This window comes from Halichoeres trimaculatus, unplaced genomic scaffold (genome assembly GCF_033239565.1).
Source record: "Halichoeres trimaculatus isolate MK-OKI-2021-1 unplaced genomic scaffold, fHalTri1.1 fHalTri1_scaffold_11, whole genome shotgun sequence".
NCBI lineage: Eukaryota > Metazoa > Chordata > Actinopteri > Labriformes > Labridae > Halichoeres > Halichoeres trimaculatus.
In genome coordinates, this window is record NW_027437189.1 from 5,437,600 (window position 1) to 5,454,274 (window position 16,675).

Consider the following 16,675-nt stretch of genomic DNA (forward strand, 5'->3'; position numbering starts at 1 on the left):
ACCACATGCACATTTGTTTGCATTTACATGCTTAGCACAGCAGACTTCTTATAGTATCTTTGGTCTTAGAGATATTCTACCCCTCATTTATTTTAAACGTCTAATATCACTTCAGATTTTTAGGCTGTATTGCTTGATCCATTTCCACCACAGACTGCATAATACTTGGACATGTTAGCCGTGACATCTCCCATTTGTATCTGATATTGTTGACAGGAACCAAACTGGAAAAGCTTGACTCAACCTAACTTAATTAGAGTTAATCTTGATTACAAAAAATCCTGACATTTATATGATTCATTGCACAGAGATCACCATGGTAATTGTGTAATGAAAAATTCTTGGCATAAAATTGTGGCAAAACTCGGCAGATAACAAGGACTGTAGTAAAATATGTTGTAAAGAGTGTAAACAACCTCTTCTACTCTAGTTTAGATCTGAGCCAAGACACTGAGCAGAATGTTAAAAAGTAAAAAAGCCACACGCATTCTCTTGTGCTAATTCCCCATGTCTTATTTCCATGCATTACTTTGTGAGGAGAGTATAACCCATCTTTAAGCATGAGGTAAAGAGAGGTGTCTTCAGCTTCTTTGCAGAAAGCCACAGTGAGCTCACCTGTCAGTCAAGTCAGTCATAACCTTATATGGGCAAAACTCAACTTCAAATATAACTTGTGAAAAAATCAGCCCCAAACAATGTGAAATGATAGAGAAATGAGCTTTTCAGACCAAAACTGTTTAGACAGCCTCAAGTGGCCACTGGATGAACTGCAGCTTCCAACACTTCCATAAAGGCTTCATATTTTAGACTGCATATAGCTGCTTTATCTCATCCTAATAAGCTCTGAAGTAGAAAATATTGAACTGTCATCTATGATCAGCTGACGCTTGCTGCATGCACAAGAAGTTTTGCTTTACCATGACCTTGTTGGAAGGTGTTTCAAAAATGAAGAGTACAGGAGGTCCTCGACTTGTGTCCTTTTGACTTTACAACGGCAATAAATATTTGTACATAAGAAAATAGAGAAGGTTTCAAAGTAACGCGGCTCTGTTGGTAAGCTCCTATGATGCCTACTCGTTTTTGATGCGTTTGGATACACAACTGCGCAGTGCTATGTGGTCATCAGCATCTTCCACCTTGTCTCAAGTCGCGTCATAGTGTCGGATGTCTGTGTTTGTGCCCCGTAATTTTCTCGGTATCCTCACCTTTTTCGCACCATGGACACAAAAGGGAAAAGCAGGTTCTTCTGTTATCCCATGAATATGAAGTATAATCCATGTATTTGGGTAGTTATTTAGAGATTTAGGGGGTTTTTAGGGTAAAAATCCAACTTACATGGAATTTCAGGTTATGACCCGTCGTAGGAACGGAAAACGTTTGTAAATCGAGGACCGCCTGTTCTTTTATTTGTCAGAAAACTTGCACAACAATTATAAACCAGCAGAGTAAACAAAACAAACAAAAGAAAGAAAACAAAATTCCTTTTTTTAAAAAAACAAAAAACAATGTGTTCAACAAGCTTCCGGTGAATTAGACAGATAATTCGTTGTATGGGTAGTAAGCTGTTATATTGTCACCTTTGAATGAAATGTGTTTATTTCAACTAACAAATATGAGTAAATTGTTCTTAAAGTAAAAAAAAGAAAAGGAAAAACAGCAAAAATTGCAAAACATCTTAATATGGTAGTCTAAGGGGGAAAAAAGGAAATGTGGTAACATCTCTGTTGGGTATGTGAATTTATCAACCTTACTCTACTCTTTGTATAAACAGTTTGAAATTAAATTACACATTATGTTTGGGAAATAAGGCCTCAACCTCATATCTCAGAGTTCTAATTAACTTTTTTTCTCTCCTTAAAGAAAATTACAACAAATCCCATTGATGTTTTTTTTATTCTCATAATTAGTTACAACATTTTTACATTTTTTCTAACCTTTTGCATAGAAATGATGACCTTATTTCAAATTAGCCATTAGTTTACATTTATATAAGGGGTAATAAGGCCTGAGATTTTAGGATCTGATGGGTTCAACTCAGCTTTCTTTTTGTCTCTGGAAAGAAAATTGTAACAAATCAAAGAACTTTATAATTTTTGATATTTTGTAAAATATTAATCTTACCTATAGTCTAGAAATGATGACCTAGTTTTATAGCTGCGCGCTCAAGCTGGTCTCTGAAATCTTTTGTTTTCAGATCTAAAGTCCTTTAAATTAATTACCCCCCTCTTCTTTACTCTAGATGAAGTCTACTCATTGATTATACAGTAAAAATATTGGCCTTACGTTAGTTCCAGGAGGATAGAGAAACTGACTATCAGGGTAGAACTTACAGTGCCCGTGGTTCCTCCTTCACCCACCAGGTGGTGCTAAGATAATTACCTGCATTTGCGAGCTGCAGGGAGCTGAGCTGGAGTGGGAGGAGAACCTGCCGGGGGAGAATCTGCATTTAAATGAAGCTCTCTGTTATGATGTAAAGCAGCAGCATGTTGGACCTCATTAGAAAGATAATAATCATCTGCGCCCATTAAAGAGATTGAGATTCAGATATGCTGCTCCGCCGCGCTCTGCTCTGCTCGGCTTGACGGCTCACACAATAGACAGATGAAATATGTTGGAGGGTGTTAATAAAGCACTGCAATCAGATTAAGTGTGTTTGCTTAAGGTATTAGTCACACCATTGAACTCTGTATGTAGGACACACACTGATCACTATTGTTTCAGATTACAGAGGATACCTGGATGCTTCAAGGCAGCTTCACAGCACCTGAGGCTTTCAACACACTCCCTTCATGCTTGACAGAATTAAACATTAAATCTCACACTAATTACTTCAGGTTCTTTAAAGTTTGAGGATGGTTTTCTTTATGTCTTCTCTTAGTTTGAAAGATTTAACTCTTAGATTCACATTACAGCTTGACCAATACAACCACGCAACAAAAGCTTTGTAGACAAAATTAGAAATTAGCAAAACATTGGCCTTCATTAAAGAAAAATAACTATGTTTAATGTGTAATTTAGCAGTGTGATTTTATGGATGTTTAGACATACTTGGACATCATTTCAATCAGCCTGAAACCTCTTCTACTTAAAGGTTATTCCAAAAAACTTTGCAAATCTAATTAAATGTTTCCCTAGGAGTAGCATCAGCTCTTTCCAAATATTAGCATGCTAAAACACTAAAACCCAGATAACAATCCAGGTGATGCATCAGAATGTGAACAGGTAGCAGATTTAGGAGGTGTTCACCTGACACTCCTCTGCCTTAAAGGGATAGTTTGTTTTCTCTTATTAAGTTGGTTTGTGTAAGACAGTTGTCATAGAAGAAGAACATGCATACAGTATGTTGTATCTATGAAACAATGATGTACTGAAACTGCTTTCTGAAGACACTGACATGAGTGCAAAATCATCTTGCAAAACAAAAACAAAAAAAATAGAAAACCCTCCATCTGCAGAAGCTGGCAGATTTAGATTCATCTTAGCTATTTAGGTACAGTTTTATTTTTTATTCTCCTTCTTTTTAACTGAAGGGCTACAATAATGAGTTTATTATAAGGCCTGAATGTGATGTGAAAGAAGTACTCTTCTTTTATTTTCCCATATGCAGTATCCATAGACTGTGCGAAACCTGAATATAGTCTTTATGATGTCATCCGTCTGTTCCTGATAAGAAGCCAATCCACAGACCCAGCCGTAGTGAATACGATGCTGGCTTTAAAGTTCCTTCTTAACAGCTACAGGGCGCCTGTCAGCCACGTGAACTGAGCTGTGTCTCTGATTGGACTCTCAGACAATCCTAATATCTTTTAAACTGCAGTTAGAAAATCAGCATTTCAGACCCAAGCCGTTATTGAACCAAGCTGTAAAACGCTTCTAGCACTAAATCAAATGTCACCCATTGGCAGCGTCTCATAAAACATAAACGGCATCATGGGCAGACCCAAAAGTCAGGCTCTATAAATTAGTGAAAAAATTAGGGAATAATCGATGAAGAATTCCTTAAAAAAGAATAACAGTAGTTGAGCTGGAAACTTCTTCTTTGGTCCACCCTTTCCTGACACATGATCCTTGTCCAGTGAAAACTGTAATTATAGAAGTATTATCAGTCTACGTCATCATAAAGAACGCAGATGCAGCGTTTAGCTCCATTCATTCAGACGAGTTAGCGTTTTTTAAACTCTAAATTCAACCTGTTATCAGCATTAAAATGTTCGGTTGTTCTGTGGTCAGTTATTAGAAATGATACTTTACAACAGAGACAACGTCTATCAAGTTTTGACTGTCACAGAGCAACCGGTGTTTTGGAGTTAATAGCTACCATGCTAACTGGTGACTCTCAGCCGACTGTATCGACAGTATCAGTGATTAACGGCCGAGAGTCGCCAGTTAAAAGGGTCACACTTTCTGGTTCTTTTAATATGAACCGGGTCTCAGACTCAGGTGTCTGTGTGCTCTTTTTGGTCTGACAGGGTTTCTGATTTATTGACACATGTTTACGTCCAGGTCAGTCACAGTCTGGTAAGCGTCCACGGATAATGCAATCATGAGCATCAAGTGACAGTTGTGTGTTTAAATTGCTCTCTGGATACACTCTGATTTTCTCCGCTAAAAACATCTGTCCACCTAAAATCTGTCCACTTGCTGATCTCTTCTATCCACTCACTGCTATTTCACAAACCTGGGAGCTGTTTACCATCCGTATAAGTGATGATATTTAGTTTAAAAATGTGCTTTTTGTTAGTTAACTCCTCCGTGTTAGTTGACAAACCGTTGATAAACAAATAATCCCTCTATAATGCGATACCCATCAGAACCACAATCACATGGGTGAAAATCACTGGGCATCAATGATCTAGGGAAAGGATGTGTTAAATGATCTGTTAATGTTCAAAATAAAAACAAAGAAAGAAGGAAAGAAAGGATTGGCTGCAACAAACTGTTGGTGATTTCACATTTTAACAAAACTGCCTGTTTTGAACTGCTGTAGTAACAGCAGTTAGGCTTTGATAAGCAGTTTTAACACTTTTTTAATCTCCAGAAATATCTGACAAGCAGTTTATTGCACCTTTTTGTAATAGATTAAATACTAACTCTGGATTTGTTGTTAAAAATGTTTGATAAATAAATACAGTGTAAAGGTAATAGCTGTTTTCGCTCTCCTCACTAATTTGTCATGAAAGAAAAAGCAACCGGATGGTAAATTCAACAACGGAAATCATCATTTCATTCGTCTGTCAAGAAAAAAAACAACTACTTTTTTATTTCCAGGTTGTAGAATTAGTAAATAAAAGATAAGCATGTGCTGGTTTTCTGTCGTGACGACGCCTTGAGCAGTTTTTAGGCCTTTTTGAATAAACAGATTAATGAGAAGTGAAATTATATTTGCAGCCCTCAAGGCAAAAAAATAAAAAAGTCCTTTTCCCTCCTGTCATGTCTAACAATGTTTTTCCACACCTGTTTTTATTGTCTTTACTGAAGTATGCATAAGTGGACTGAGCTGGATAAATACAGTCCCTGACGTGTGACAGAGCCATGAAAGAGAGAGAGTGTTTTTACATCGCGTCTGTGTGATCTGAGAGAAACTCAGAGAAGAGTCTTCACATAAATCAGCCTCAGTGACACTTTTACACACTCCTCCAGGAGTGTGTGGTGATAAAAAACACACGGTCAGGCTGTAGCCGTGTTGTTTTTTGGCTAATTGTTAATTGGATTGTTATTCATTACCCCCGATGTGTGAAAACAGCAGCTCTGTCTCGCTGCCTCGTTACCTCTCTGTGTGTCTGACACCCTTTGGTCGCGTCAGCTGGAAAACATCACAGCGCTCAGGCCGGGGTGTGAAAGTGGACGGGTGTGTGTGATGTGAACTGTTGTCACAGTCAGGTATTTTATGAACGGTGAGTAACAGTTGTGTGTTTTCTGTTTTTCAGTCAGAGTCGGAGCAGGACGAGGAGAGTACGGGCAGCATGGGCTCCGCTTCAGTCGCTGTAAGTCCTTTTTAAAGTCTTTCACTGTGGTTTCATGTTTTCTGTTTGTTTTTCTCTGGGTTTTATGACCGAAAAAGGACACGAGAGTTTAACTGGAGGATGTGCAAAGACTTAGCATCCAAAGCCAGGTGACTGTTAGGGTTTAGTCTGGAAATCTGCGCTCCCAGTCTGCCCAGTATCACCATTATCAGCCCTAATTCCCTCTAAACCATTAACAGAAGTAAAACCCTGCACGCTGTGATCATGGGTGTCTCCCACATTGTGTCAGTTGACCGTGACTCAGTCGTTTGTAGGAAACGGATTAGAGGTTTGTAGTTTCAGCATTATCAAAAGAGGCCACAACAGGATGTGGACAGTAGGGTGTGTGTGTGTGTGTGAGAGTGTGTGTGTTTCAGTCTGAGCTCCACCTCCTCTCTCTGTTACAGCTGGATCCCATCGAGAAGGAGTGGATCTACTCTGCTGCTGGTGCTCGGGTCCCTGACCTCTCTCAGCTGCTCAGACAGGACCCGACACTGGCCAATAAGAAGGTAGAGCTCCAGCCTGCGTTTGGCTGTTAAAGGATCATTCCGCTTTACTGCAAATTAGATTCTACTGTGATAGTCTGAAAAAACCTGGAAACTGTCAGATGGAGCGTTCAAAATCATCTGCCTCTGTTAAACAAAACCAAAGGCTGTCCAAACTGACTGAAGACACACAACAAGCATGAGTGCTAATATTAGCACTAACCTGACGCCATGTAATACAAGCAAGGGTCACATGACAGGAGGACAACAATGTTTACTCAAGGCTTTTCTCAGGTGTATCACAAGCGTGTTAACTTGTAAGACCATGAACAATGAAAAACACAAAGAACAGTCAGTTTTGAAAAGATATCTGCAGCATAGGTTAAAAAAACGTGTTACCCAGGCTCTTTTTGAACTCTGCATTAATCTGTGATGACACAGTTTTAAGTTTTAGTGCAGTTCTGCTGCAGGTTAAAAAACCTTTTGAGCAACACAGGAACTAAACTCAAGTGGAGAAACTACAGACTTCATTTGGTTTGACTTCTACAGCTTCCCATACTTTAAAAGTCCAAACTCAAGCAGTTTTATTTTGCATGATTCAGAGACTATCAGGTCACAGGGCGCCCCCTACTCTCCCTGTTTCCTGATCTCTCCACTGTCATGTCCTCTTTAATAGAAACATAAAAAGCTTGAAAATGTAACTTCAAAAACATTGAAAGCATCAGGTCTGCTTTTTTTACAGCTGCATTCACAGAAAAAGTACCAATAGCCGCAAGTATTGATATCACAATTTTTGCAAAGATGATGACGGGAATGCAAATTGGATGAGACCAGAAAAAAAAACAAAACAATCACCTTTTCGAAATTCAAACGTCAGTTTCATGCAACAGAGAAAATCAAACACAGAAAAACAAAACAACATGCACTTCTTTAAAATTAAATTTGCTCCTTCATTATTTTATTTTTCAGCATAATCTTTATACAGACTTTGAGTAGAAGTTGACTTCTTTCTTTTTGTTTAGGACAGATACTAATGCTGACTTTTAGGATTTCTCTGGATCGAGAACTGGTATTTGGAGCTGATATGTTTTCTTGAAAACAATAAAAAAAAATAAAAAGTATAAAAATGATAATAATAAAAATAATAAAATAATAAATAAAATTAAATAAAATTAAATTAAAAAATAAATAAATAAAATAATACATTTTGGTGTTTGGTCTCCAGATGTTACAAACCCCACATTGTGACTTTGGAGCATCAGCCAGCCCGATCCAAGATAAGCCAAACAAATATCTAGTGTCATACTTTCTGCACTTACTGCTGAGATCAGACTTTTTCTCTTTTTTAAGTACTTTGTTTTTGTCCCTCTTCTTACAGCTTTCTGTGAAAAGTTTAAATTTGAAAAATTGAAAACTTACACACAAGACTTTGTTCAGAGCCTTTACCATATTTTTTATCACTGCTGAAGCCTTCAACATCGTTTTTCAGAGTAAAAATTTAACCAATTACAGTGCGGCTCTCAAAATGAAAGCTCTAGCCAATCAGATTGTGTTGTGGGTGGGACTGTAGGTGACACAGGTGACGAGTGGGAAAGATGCCAGGAGCTAGGGAGGGGTACCTTTCACATTTGAAACGATATGGTAAAAAATATCAATTTTTTTAATAATAATAATAATAAAAAAAAATCATTTTAACATATTTATTCTTCAATATATAACCTTGCAATGCTGTGTTCATGTCCAGTATGGAAAATCGCCTTCTCTTCCACTCCATCACAGTCACAAGGAAGCATTTAGGTACCTAAACATGGAACCTTTTAGTTTTACGTGAATGGATACCTGGTACTTTTGACAGAATTGGATCGGTACCTATAAAAGTACCTAATTTGGCACCCAGCCCTACCAGGAGCAGAGCTTTAAAGTAGAAACATTTTTCAACAACTCGTTTTAATGGTGCTGCAGATAGTTGGCAAAACATTTTCCATAATAATAAGCCACATACAGTGATTGGTTGACTCAAAACAGAGGCGAACTAAGAGACTTAAAAAGGACTTATCCTTTCATTTTACACAAATATGAAGTGAAGACTTACATAAACAATGTTTTTTACCCAACAGAAGTTAGGACTGCTTCATTCAATGTGAAAAAAGTTTCATTTCTAAATTCAGTTTTTCTCTTTTTCTTCTTTTCTGGGATCAAACCAGGACTTCACATCGGTGAGTGTCTCCCAGGCGTTAACATGTCAGTTAATGTGAACTCGTAATATTTTCATGACTTTTATTCAGTCTGACGTGTCCTTTGTCTGACTTAAAGCCTCTTATTTTCTCATTTTGACTCTCTGTGGTTCCTGACTGTGACCATGACCGGCCATCTCAGGGGGTGAGTGTGATTCCTCCTGCTTCTGTCTGTGTAATAACACCTGTTAGAGCAGCAGTTCACACACTCTTCACATTAAAGTGATCGTCTGCAGCTGTGTTTCTCCTTTCTTCGTCAGTGTTTGCGCAGTTCAAAGCGCCAGACTAAAACCTCCTCGGCCTCAGACCTGCGTTTTGCTTGTGTAACTTTCACAAGCTCATTCTGCCGAGATTTTCCCCCTAATCGTATTCTGAGAAGCCTGTGTTAAAACATCCAGATCGTGCATTTCAAAGGTCCACTATCAAAAGGATTATGAAAGATAGCTTTTTAGCTCCTGTGCCCCCCTGACAACCAAAATCCTTTTATTTGTCTCCCTGTGCGCTTAAGAGATTTGAGCTCATGTTTGTTGTCCCTCCCCTGTGTCACAGTTCTCACACTGTCCTGTGGCCGTGGTGGACCACCTTCTAAGAGCGGCCCTAAGCCTCTGCCATCCCCACCCGGACAAGATAGCACGGCCGCCATTGAAGTGTAGGGAGATGGAGGGGGGAGATTAAGGAGAGCCTTAATGCCCCACAAAGACTTCACCCACTTAAAGATAATCTGAAAGTAATAGAGCAGGCTGGGATTAATTGTAGAACAATGCAGGTTGTGTCCCTGGGAAGGTGCTAAGTCCCCCTCAGGCCTCTTTGATGTTCCCTTTGGCCCTCAGCCTTTCCCTGTCCAGCAGAGGTGGATGCCTTTACACAGACGACGTACAACAAGTCACGAGACTCCTGGTGACTTATGAGTCCATAAATCCAGGAGTTATAGTGTTTGATTTACATTTATCATGTCCAGACGAAGCTAAAGTTACTCTAAGTTTAACAAATACCAGGCTTTAAATCACATGTTTGACCAGGACTGAAGGGATTACTCTTCATCCTGGGAGGACTAAGTGTTTCCTGTTCTGACCAGTGTTTGTCAGGATCAGGTACTTTTGTAGAGCTGTACTTCAAACTAAAGCTGAAACATGAGGCGTCCTAAAAGTGAAGACTGGTCAAACACCCAGGCCTCACCTTGAGCCTGATTTATACCTCAGAGCTGGATTATTGGATGGAGGTGTGGAGCAGCTGCCGTCCATGAGCCTGTGAAGAAAATCTGCATTGGCTGCTCGCTGTAGCAACTTCAACCCTGCAAAAAACTGAAATCTTATCAAGTGATTTTGTCTTATTTTTAGTAGAAAATGTCTTTTTAGACTTAATGTGAGCCAGATTTAACCGACCAATCCAGATAAACGTCAGAAAGCCAGATCAATTTGTCCCATATTTCCTTGAAGACTGACAGTCCTACTTTCAGTTCGTCACATCATGAGTCATCATCTCTTGTCTGGTTGGGTTTCACGGCACAAATATTTCTCTCAAGTTTGCAAATAAAGCAAATTTGCATGTTGAATTTGTGTTGTTTGTAAAAAATTTTGCATTTCAACTCACATTGTTAGCCTTGTCTGACAGGAAGTTGCATCTACATGTGTTGTTAAATTGACCATACATGTAACTCACAGGCCATTCTTTATGCTCTCTCACTAAAGGTGTCAGTAAACCTTTAGTGAGAGCGCAACATTAAGCTAAGCTAAGCTAAGCTAATCTGAGGTGGTATTCAGACCTGGACTGTTTGGTCCACTTTAAACAGACCAGGGTTTGTTTACCATGCTGGTAAAGACTTTCCATGCAGGTGTGAATAGACACAAACGAACTCTGGTGCGGTTCGTGGTTCTCTGGTGCAGGTCTGAATACAAACCAAGGTCCATCTGAACTAACTACAGGATACATGCGCCTTTTGGGCCTATAAAGCCACCGTAGCCAAGCATTGTGCATTAATCCCCACGTATTTCACTCGCAGCTCGTAGTGAATGTTGTTCTTTGGTTCACACCTGATCCTTCGTCTTCTGTTTAGCCACGCTGTTGCTAGCATGTTGTGGGTCAGGACACGCAGAGCATAGCGTCTCCTTGCTGTGCGCATTCGTCTTTGCTGTTCCAAAATTTGAAACGGTGTTGTTAAACCTGCTTTGAAGGAGCTGCTCTTGAAACTGAAAATGATTTTGCAGCTCTAATAAGAGCACAAACACACGTTTACCTCTATTTCTGGGTCTGTATTCTGTGTGCCGCCCTTTGTCAGTGCTGTCCAATGAGAGCACTGATCGTCACACACCTGGATGTGTTCACAGATTATAGTCCACTTGCAAAAAGTACAATCTGAATACGAACCGCACCAAACGAAAAAATTAAAGTCTGCTTTTGGTCCGGACCAAACAAGTGGACCAAAGGACTTTTCTGGTCTGAATACAGCCTTAGTGTTACCTTTTTGAAATTATTCGCTTACAACACGTGTCAAACTCAAGGCCCGCGAGCCAAATGTGGCCTGCCACACCATTTTATGTGGCCCGCAATTGTCTTATAAAAGATAAGTCAAAAGGGTGCACTGACGATAAGCTATGTTCCCCGTAATACCCACCAGTTATGCTACCCACAAGCTAACAGCATCACGCCACTAGATTGCAGTGTTTTCACGTCAGCCCCATTTTCCAAACTAGTGGAACTGAGAAATAAAACAATGGCCCCAAAATGTTCAGGAAGAGAAAAGTTGATGCAGATTGAAGGCTGTTTCATGAAAGGCAGCACATCAAGGGGAAAAACTGGTATGTCTTTTGTGTTATGAGGCCGTGGTGGTTGTGAAAGAGTAGACGCCAAACACAGAACTAAGTTTGCCAAAGCGAGTTTTCAAGAAAAATAACAAAAAGTGCAAGATTTAAAATGTAAACTGCAGTCGTAGAAGGATGTATCTAAGAAAGCCACGACCAAAAAACTTGGCAGTTAAAGCTAGCTTTACTGTGGTTAAAGGAATGTCCTGCACTGTAAAGTCTTTTTCAGAGGGTGCATTTTTGAAGCAGTAGTTGCATTTATTTCATGCTACATTTAGCTCATATCTGGCCCTCTGAGGGAAACTATTATGCTGATGTGGCCCTCAGTGAAAATGAGTTTGACACCCCTGGCTTACAAGCTTCAAATGTATCCTTAACCTTAGTCTTAGTCATAATCCAAGTCATAAACCTTATGTTCACCTTAGTCATAGTCACAACAGTTTAGCTTTAGCCTTAAACTCAAAAAAACCTCAGTGGACTAACTGATAACTTAGCATTAGCATAAGGCATAGCCATAACTGAAGCCACAGCCAAGGCCTTGGCCATAATAGCCATATCTGCAGCCATAAATAATAGCTGTAGCATTAGCCTTGACTGCTGTCTAGACTTAGCTTCAGCTGTAACAACAGTCAAGCATTAGCTATAGTCTTAGCGACATCTTTCTGTAGGCTAAATCACTTCAGTCAAAGCTAAAGCCATAACATAACTAGCGTTAGCTGTAACTGAGGTCAAGGCCCTAGCCTTAGCATTGCCATAATATTAGCTATAGCACTAGCGGAAATAGAAACTGTAACCTTAGCAGCAGCATGGGTGGTAGACTTGGCTGTAGTTTTAGCTATGACAAAAATGGATCATCATGTTTCTTTATGTCACCTTAGCTTGTAAGTTAGCCAAAACCCCATTGGTAGTCTAGATGCTAACTTATTTTGTAGCTTTTGCTTTGACAAAAGTTGGGTTTTAGTTTTTTTAGCAGTAGTTTATCTGTATTCAAACTTAGCTGAAAACTTCGGCTAAGTTTAGCTTCAGCTTAAGCACAACTTTAGCCAGTAGCTTACCTTAGCTTTAGCTTTAGCCTTAGTCACAGCCATAAAAAAACCCAAAATTTAACAGTTATCTTTGCCATATCTAGCAGTCACCTCAGTCAAAGCCTTAGCTTAGCCTTAAACCTTAGCGTTAGCCAGAATGATTCAGCAGTGATTCCTCTGCTTTCTGTCTTGGCATCCAAGGACATAGAAGCACATGCTAGCATAATCTGAATACATATGCTACAGTACAGTCTTTGCATAGTTTTGAAAGTGCGATTGAAAAGCTAAAGTCAAACACCTCTCTTCTTCTCTCCCTCTCCTGACGTGCGCCCGTGCTCCTGTTGTGACGGACTTCCTCCTCCTCACAGTTTGTAAGTACATCATTACCCCATCACTCCTCTCTGTCTTCCTCCACATCAAGTGTCACAGCTCACTGGCCTTTGTGTGTCCTGTCCGTGTGAGCCCTCTTTAGCCACCGCTTCCCTCACCGGGGAGCGCGTGGCGGTGAAAGAGACGTCCCTGAGTGATTGGACAGGTGAGGGTGGTGGGTTTAGGGGGGGGTTCACCACGGTGGGCAGGAACAGAAACGCAGGAAGGGAAGATGCAGCATCCTGTTCAGCCTCGTTCATCACTCCGGCCCAACAGGAGACTCCCCGAGCCGCCTGTCAGACAGCCCCTGAGTCAATCAGTCTTCAGATGTGACAGCAGGCCGACAAAAGAGACAGGGATACTCAAGCCAGACAGTATCTATCACAATCTGTCTGCCAGACGCTGCACACACAGAGGTGTGGCTTCATATCGCTTCTCCTTATTCCCTTCAGAGGGTAGGAGCAGAAATATTTCTGCTGCCTGCAGGTTAGCTGGGCTACGATTAGCACATTTAGCTTTGAAAACAGAAAGACTTGAGTTGTAACTGCTCTAAAGACAATTCCATACAATACACATTAGTTAACTAGTTTCTTGCTCCACTTTTATGCAGCAAAAAAAGGCTGAAACATTTTGATGTTGATGAAAACATCTTTGGAAGATCCCATCTTTGTTACAATCTTTCAAGACCTCCATTGTCGTCTTTTCTCACTATTGTGCTGCTCCTTCTCTCTGAACCACCTCGATACATCCTCTAAGTTTTTTTTTGTTTTTTTACCAATATTGATATCACTGTGAATATTGGTTATAATATATATCGGTTAATATCGAGCAAAATCGAGCATATCAGTGCATCCCTAGTCTTTTTTCTTTGCTTTCTCTCACGCCTATAAAAAAGGAACCTTGATACTGTGACACGCTTAAAAAAAATATGTTCCATATTTGTACTGAATAAAAACAAACAAAAAAAAAGTTAAAAAGAAAAAGAGAGAAAGAGGGGAAAATTTGACTGCCATAAAACTGTGGATATAATGTACTATACTATTCCAAAGATAGCAATATGGGTAACCGAAGTGAAATGACCAAAGGGTTTTCTTCATGCTTAGCAGCACGTTTCACCGAGTTTTGGTGACATGATTGAAGTCTGATGATCTTGAAATGTTTCTTTTGAAAGTTACTTGACCAAGTTACGATTTCTGGAGATAATCAGTGGGTCAAATAATTGGCTTTTTGGAATAATCTGATGATGTCTGCTCTGACACGGCTGTTTAAAAATAAACAATGACTCTCTGCGAACACTGCAGTCAGATGTTATCAGCATAAGCAACAGTTGACCATTTGTGACTTTTTCAATGAATGTGATGGGCATTTCAAGCAATTATACTACTTGTGTCTACTAGACACTAGGATTCAATCAATTTGATTAATTCAATTAAGTCGATTATAATAATGATAATAACAAACTTGATTTATATAGCACTTTTCCAAAGAGAGTTATGAAGTGCTTTATATCATAAAAACAACCAGTAAAATGAAATGGAGGAGAGAGGGAAAAGAGAAATGTGAGGAAAAAATATAGAAATATATAAAAGGCTGAGAACCACCACCAAATAAAGGAAAGGAAAACATCTGTAAAGATAAAAACAGTAAAAACAGTAAAAAATTAAGACAATTAAAACAAAAAATGGTAAAGTATTTAAAATACTGCTCATGATAAAACCAAAGAAGAAAGTTTAAAAATAAGATAAAAATAAAAGACGCAATTTCATGATTAAAACATGCTCAGCTAAAATCTCTGATAAAGCACATCGAAAAGAAAGGTGTCTTTAAGTAATTTAAAAGAGCATAAAGATTTATCCATTTGTCACTAAGGATGGGTACCTTTCACATTTTAAGCGATATGGTACCGATGCCCGGTACCTGGCAATCGGTACAGGTACTCAACGGTACCAATTTTTGGTACTTTTCGTTTTATTGTGGTAAAAAATATATCAATTTGTTTAATAATATATATATTTTTTTCAACTCAACATATTTATTCGTCAATATGTAATCTTGCAATGTTGTGTTCATGTCCAGCATGGAAAATCGCCTTCTCTTTTACTACCCCAGAGTCACAAGAATGCATTTAGGGACCTAAACATGGTACCTTTTGATTTTACGTGAATTGGTACCCGGTACTTTTGACAGAATTCGGTCGGTACCTATGAAAGTACCTAACTCGGTACCCATCCCTATTAGTCACTGCCCTTTCAATCAGGTGCCCGTGTTAAACTAGTTTGGTCTTGCAGAGTTTGTAGTTCGCCTAAGTTTTATTTATTATTTCAAAAAGTTCTTAAACTTTTTGAATACTGACACTCACTAAAGCTTGCTACACCAGTTTTACTCTTACCTGGAAATGACACTTTCTTCTTCTTCTTTGGTTTTTAATTGGCAGTTAACAAACAGCTTTTAGGTGGCTACAATAAGGACACTTTAAAAGCACAGCTTTGGTGAAAAACAATGAAAAAGGTTGGAAAATAGTCACATAAATGATTCTTTTTTTTACGACTTCGAATATTTGAAAGTCGTGACTCATCCCTGGATGTTAACTTGTTTCATTAATGTGGTTTAGAGTTCTGCTACCTGCGTGCTCCCACAAAATGAGGGATTGTTTTTTTTTTTTAGTTTAACTTAGTGAGTTTTGTTTTATCATTATTTCAGGTGCAAACACAAGTGGTTTTCCTCCCATCAGATCAGCTGCAGAGCTTCTTTTAAAGAAGAGAGTCAGAGGTGTTTCAGCTTTTCACAGTTAATAGTTGATCCAGAAATTGTAACTGTTTGATTCTCTGTGTGAAGGGTCAAACACTGAAACACACACACAGCTTCTGGGCTAACATCTGCTCTCACCTGCTGACGGCCCATAATTACACAGCTTAAAGTGTGCGGGGGAACTGTGGAGATCACAGCCACGCTCCAACAGGTGGATGTGGTTTGTGTTGTTCATACATGTGTCTATTATTTTCCCTCCTCTGCTTGTGGACCTGTGGGTGTATCTCCCACAGTCGTGTCCTGGGGCCCTGTGCTTCCCTCCATGACGTGCGCTGACAGTAGTGGGTGATGTCTGGGTGGGTCTCCACTCTGCAGGTCACACTAACATCATCAATCTTCCCCCTGGTGACAGGCGGCCGGGCCCCCTGACTGTGGGCACAGTGCTGTGTTGTTTTGTAATTAGGCAGGAAACCGTCTGTCCATACCTCTTTCTCCCCATCCCTCCATCCGTGCGCTCCCCTCTGTGCACAGCTGGCTCTCCCTGCCCGCACACAGCCCATGTCTTCTTGTAATGATGCCACAGTTATTATGACACCAAACAATAGTTCACAGCTTTAGAGAAGAATGACTAACTCTTCTTCCTTGTTTCCCACAGACGGCGCTGCACTGGGCTGCCAAACACGGCAGCGAGGACATGGCCACTCTGGTGGCTAACGCCGGGGCTGATGTCAACACAAAATCAGTGAGTGCATTTTTCACTATAAGCTCTTTTAACGAGTGATTTTAAAGGAGCACTCCCCAGTTTTTCAAACATTTTGAGAGCTGCACCTCAGTCATGAGTTGACTACTTTATTCCCAGCAGTACAGAATGAAGGTGAAGTGGCTGTAAAGTAGGTTGCAATTAACAACAAGGCCTCTTTTTGGCCTATAAAAGTAAACAAAACCATCAGTATCATGATTATAAATCTTAATGTTGTACTTTATAATGCCTGTATCCAATAAAAGGGGGAAGGA

The 16,675-nt window shown here is 39.6% G+C and overlaps 1 protein-coding gene across 1 annotated transcript in view; it reads left to right on the forward strand.

The window, feature by feature from the left end:
- LOC141799950 (uncharacterized) overlaps window positions 1-16,675 on the forward strand; it is a 33,705-nt gene that overhangs the window by 8,400 nt on the left and 8,630 nt on the right. Inside the window, exons 5-8 of the mRNA XM_074682380.1 lie at window positions 5,928-5,984; window positions 6,410-6,511; window positions 8,773-8,787; window positions 16,317-16,409. Coding sequence (XP_074538481.1) covers window positions 5,928-5,984; window positions 6,410-6,511; window positions 8,773-8,787; window positions 16,317-16,409 — 267 coding nt within the window. The remainder of the gene's footprint in view (window positions 1-5,927; window positions 5,985-6,409; window positions 6,512-8,772; window positions 8,788-16,316; window positions 16,410-16,675) is intronic.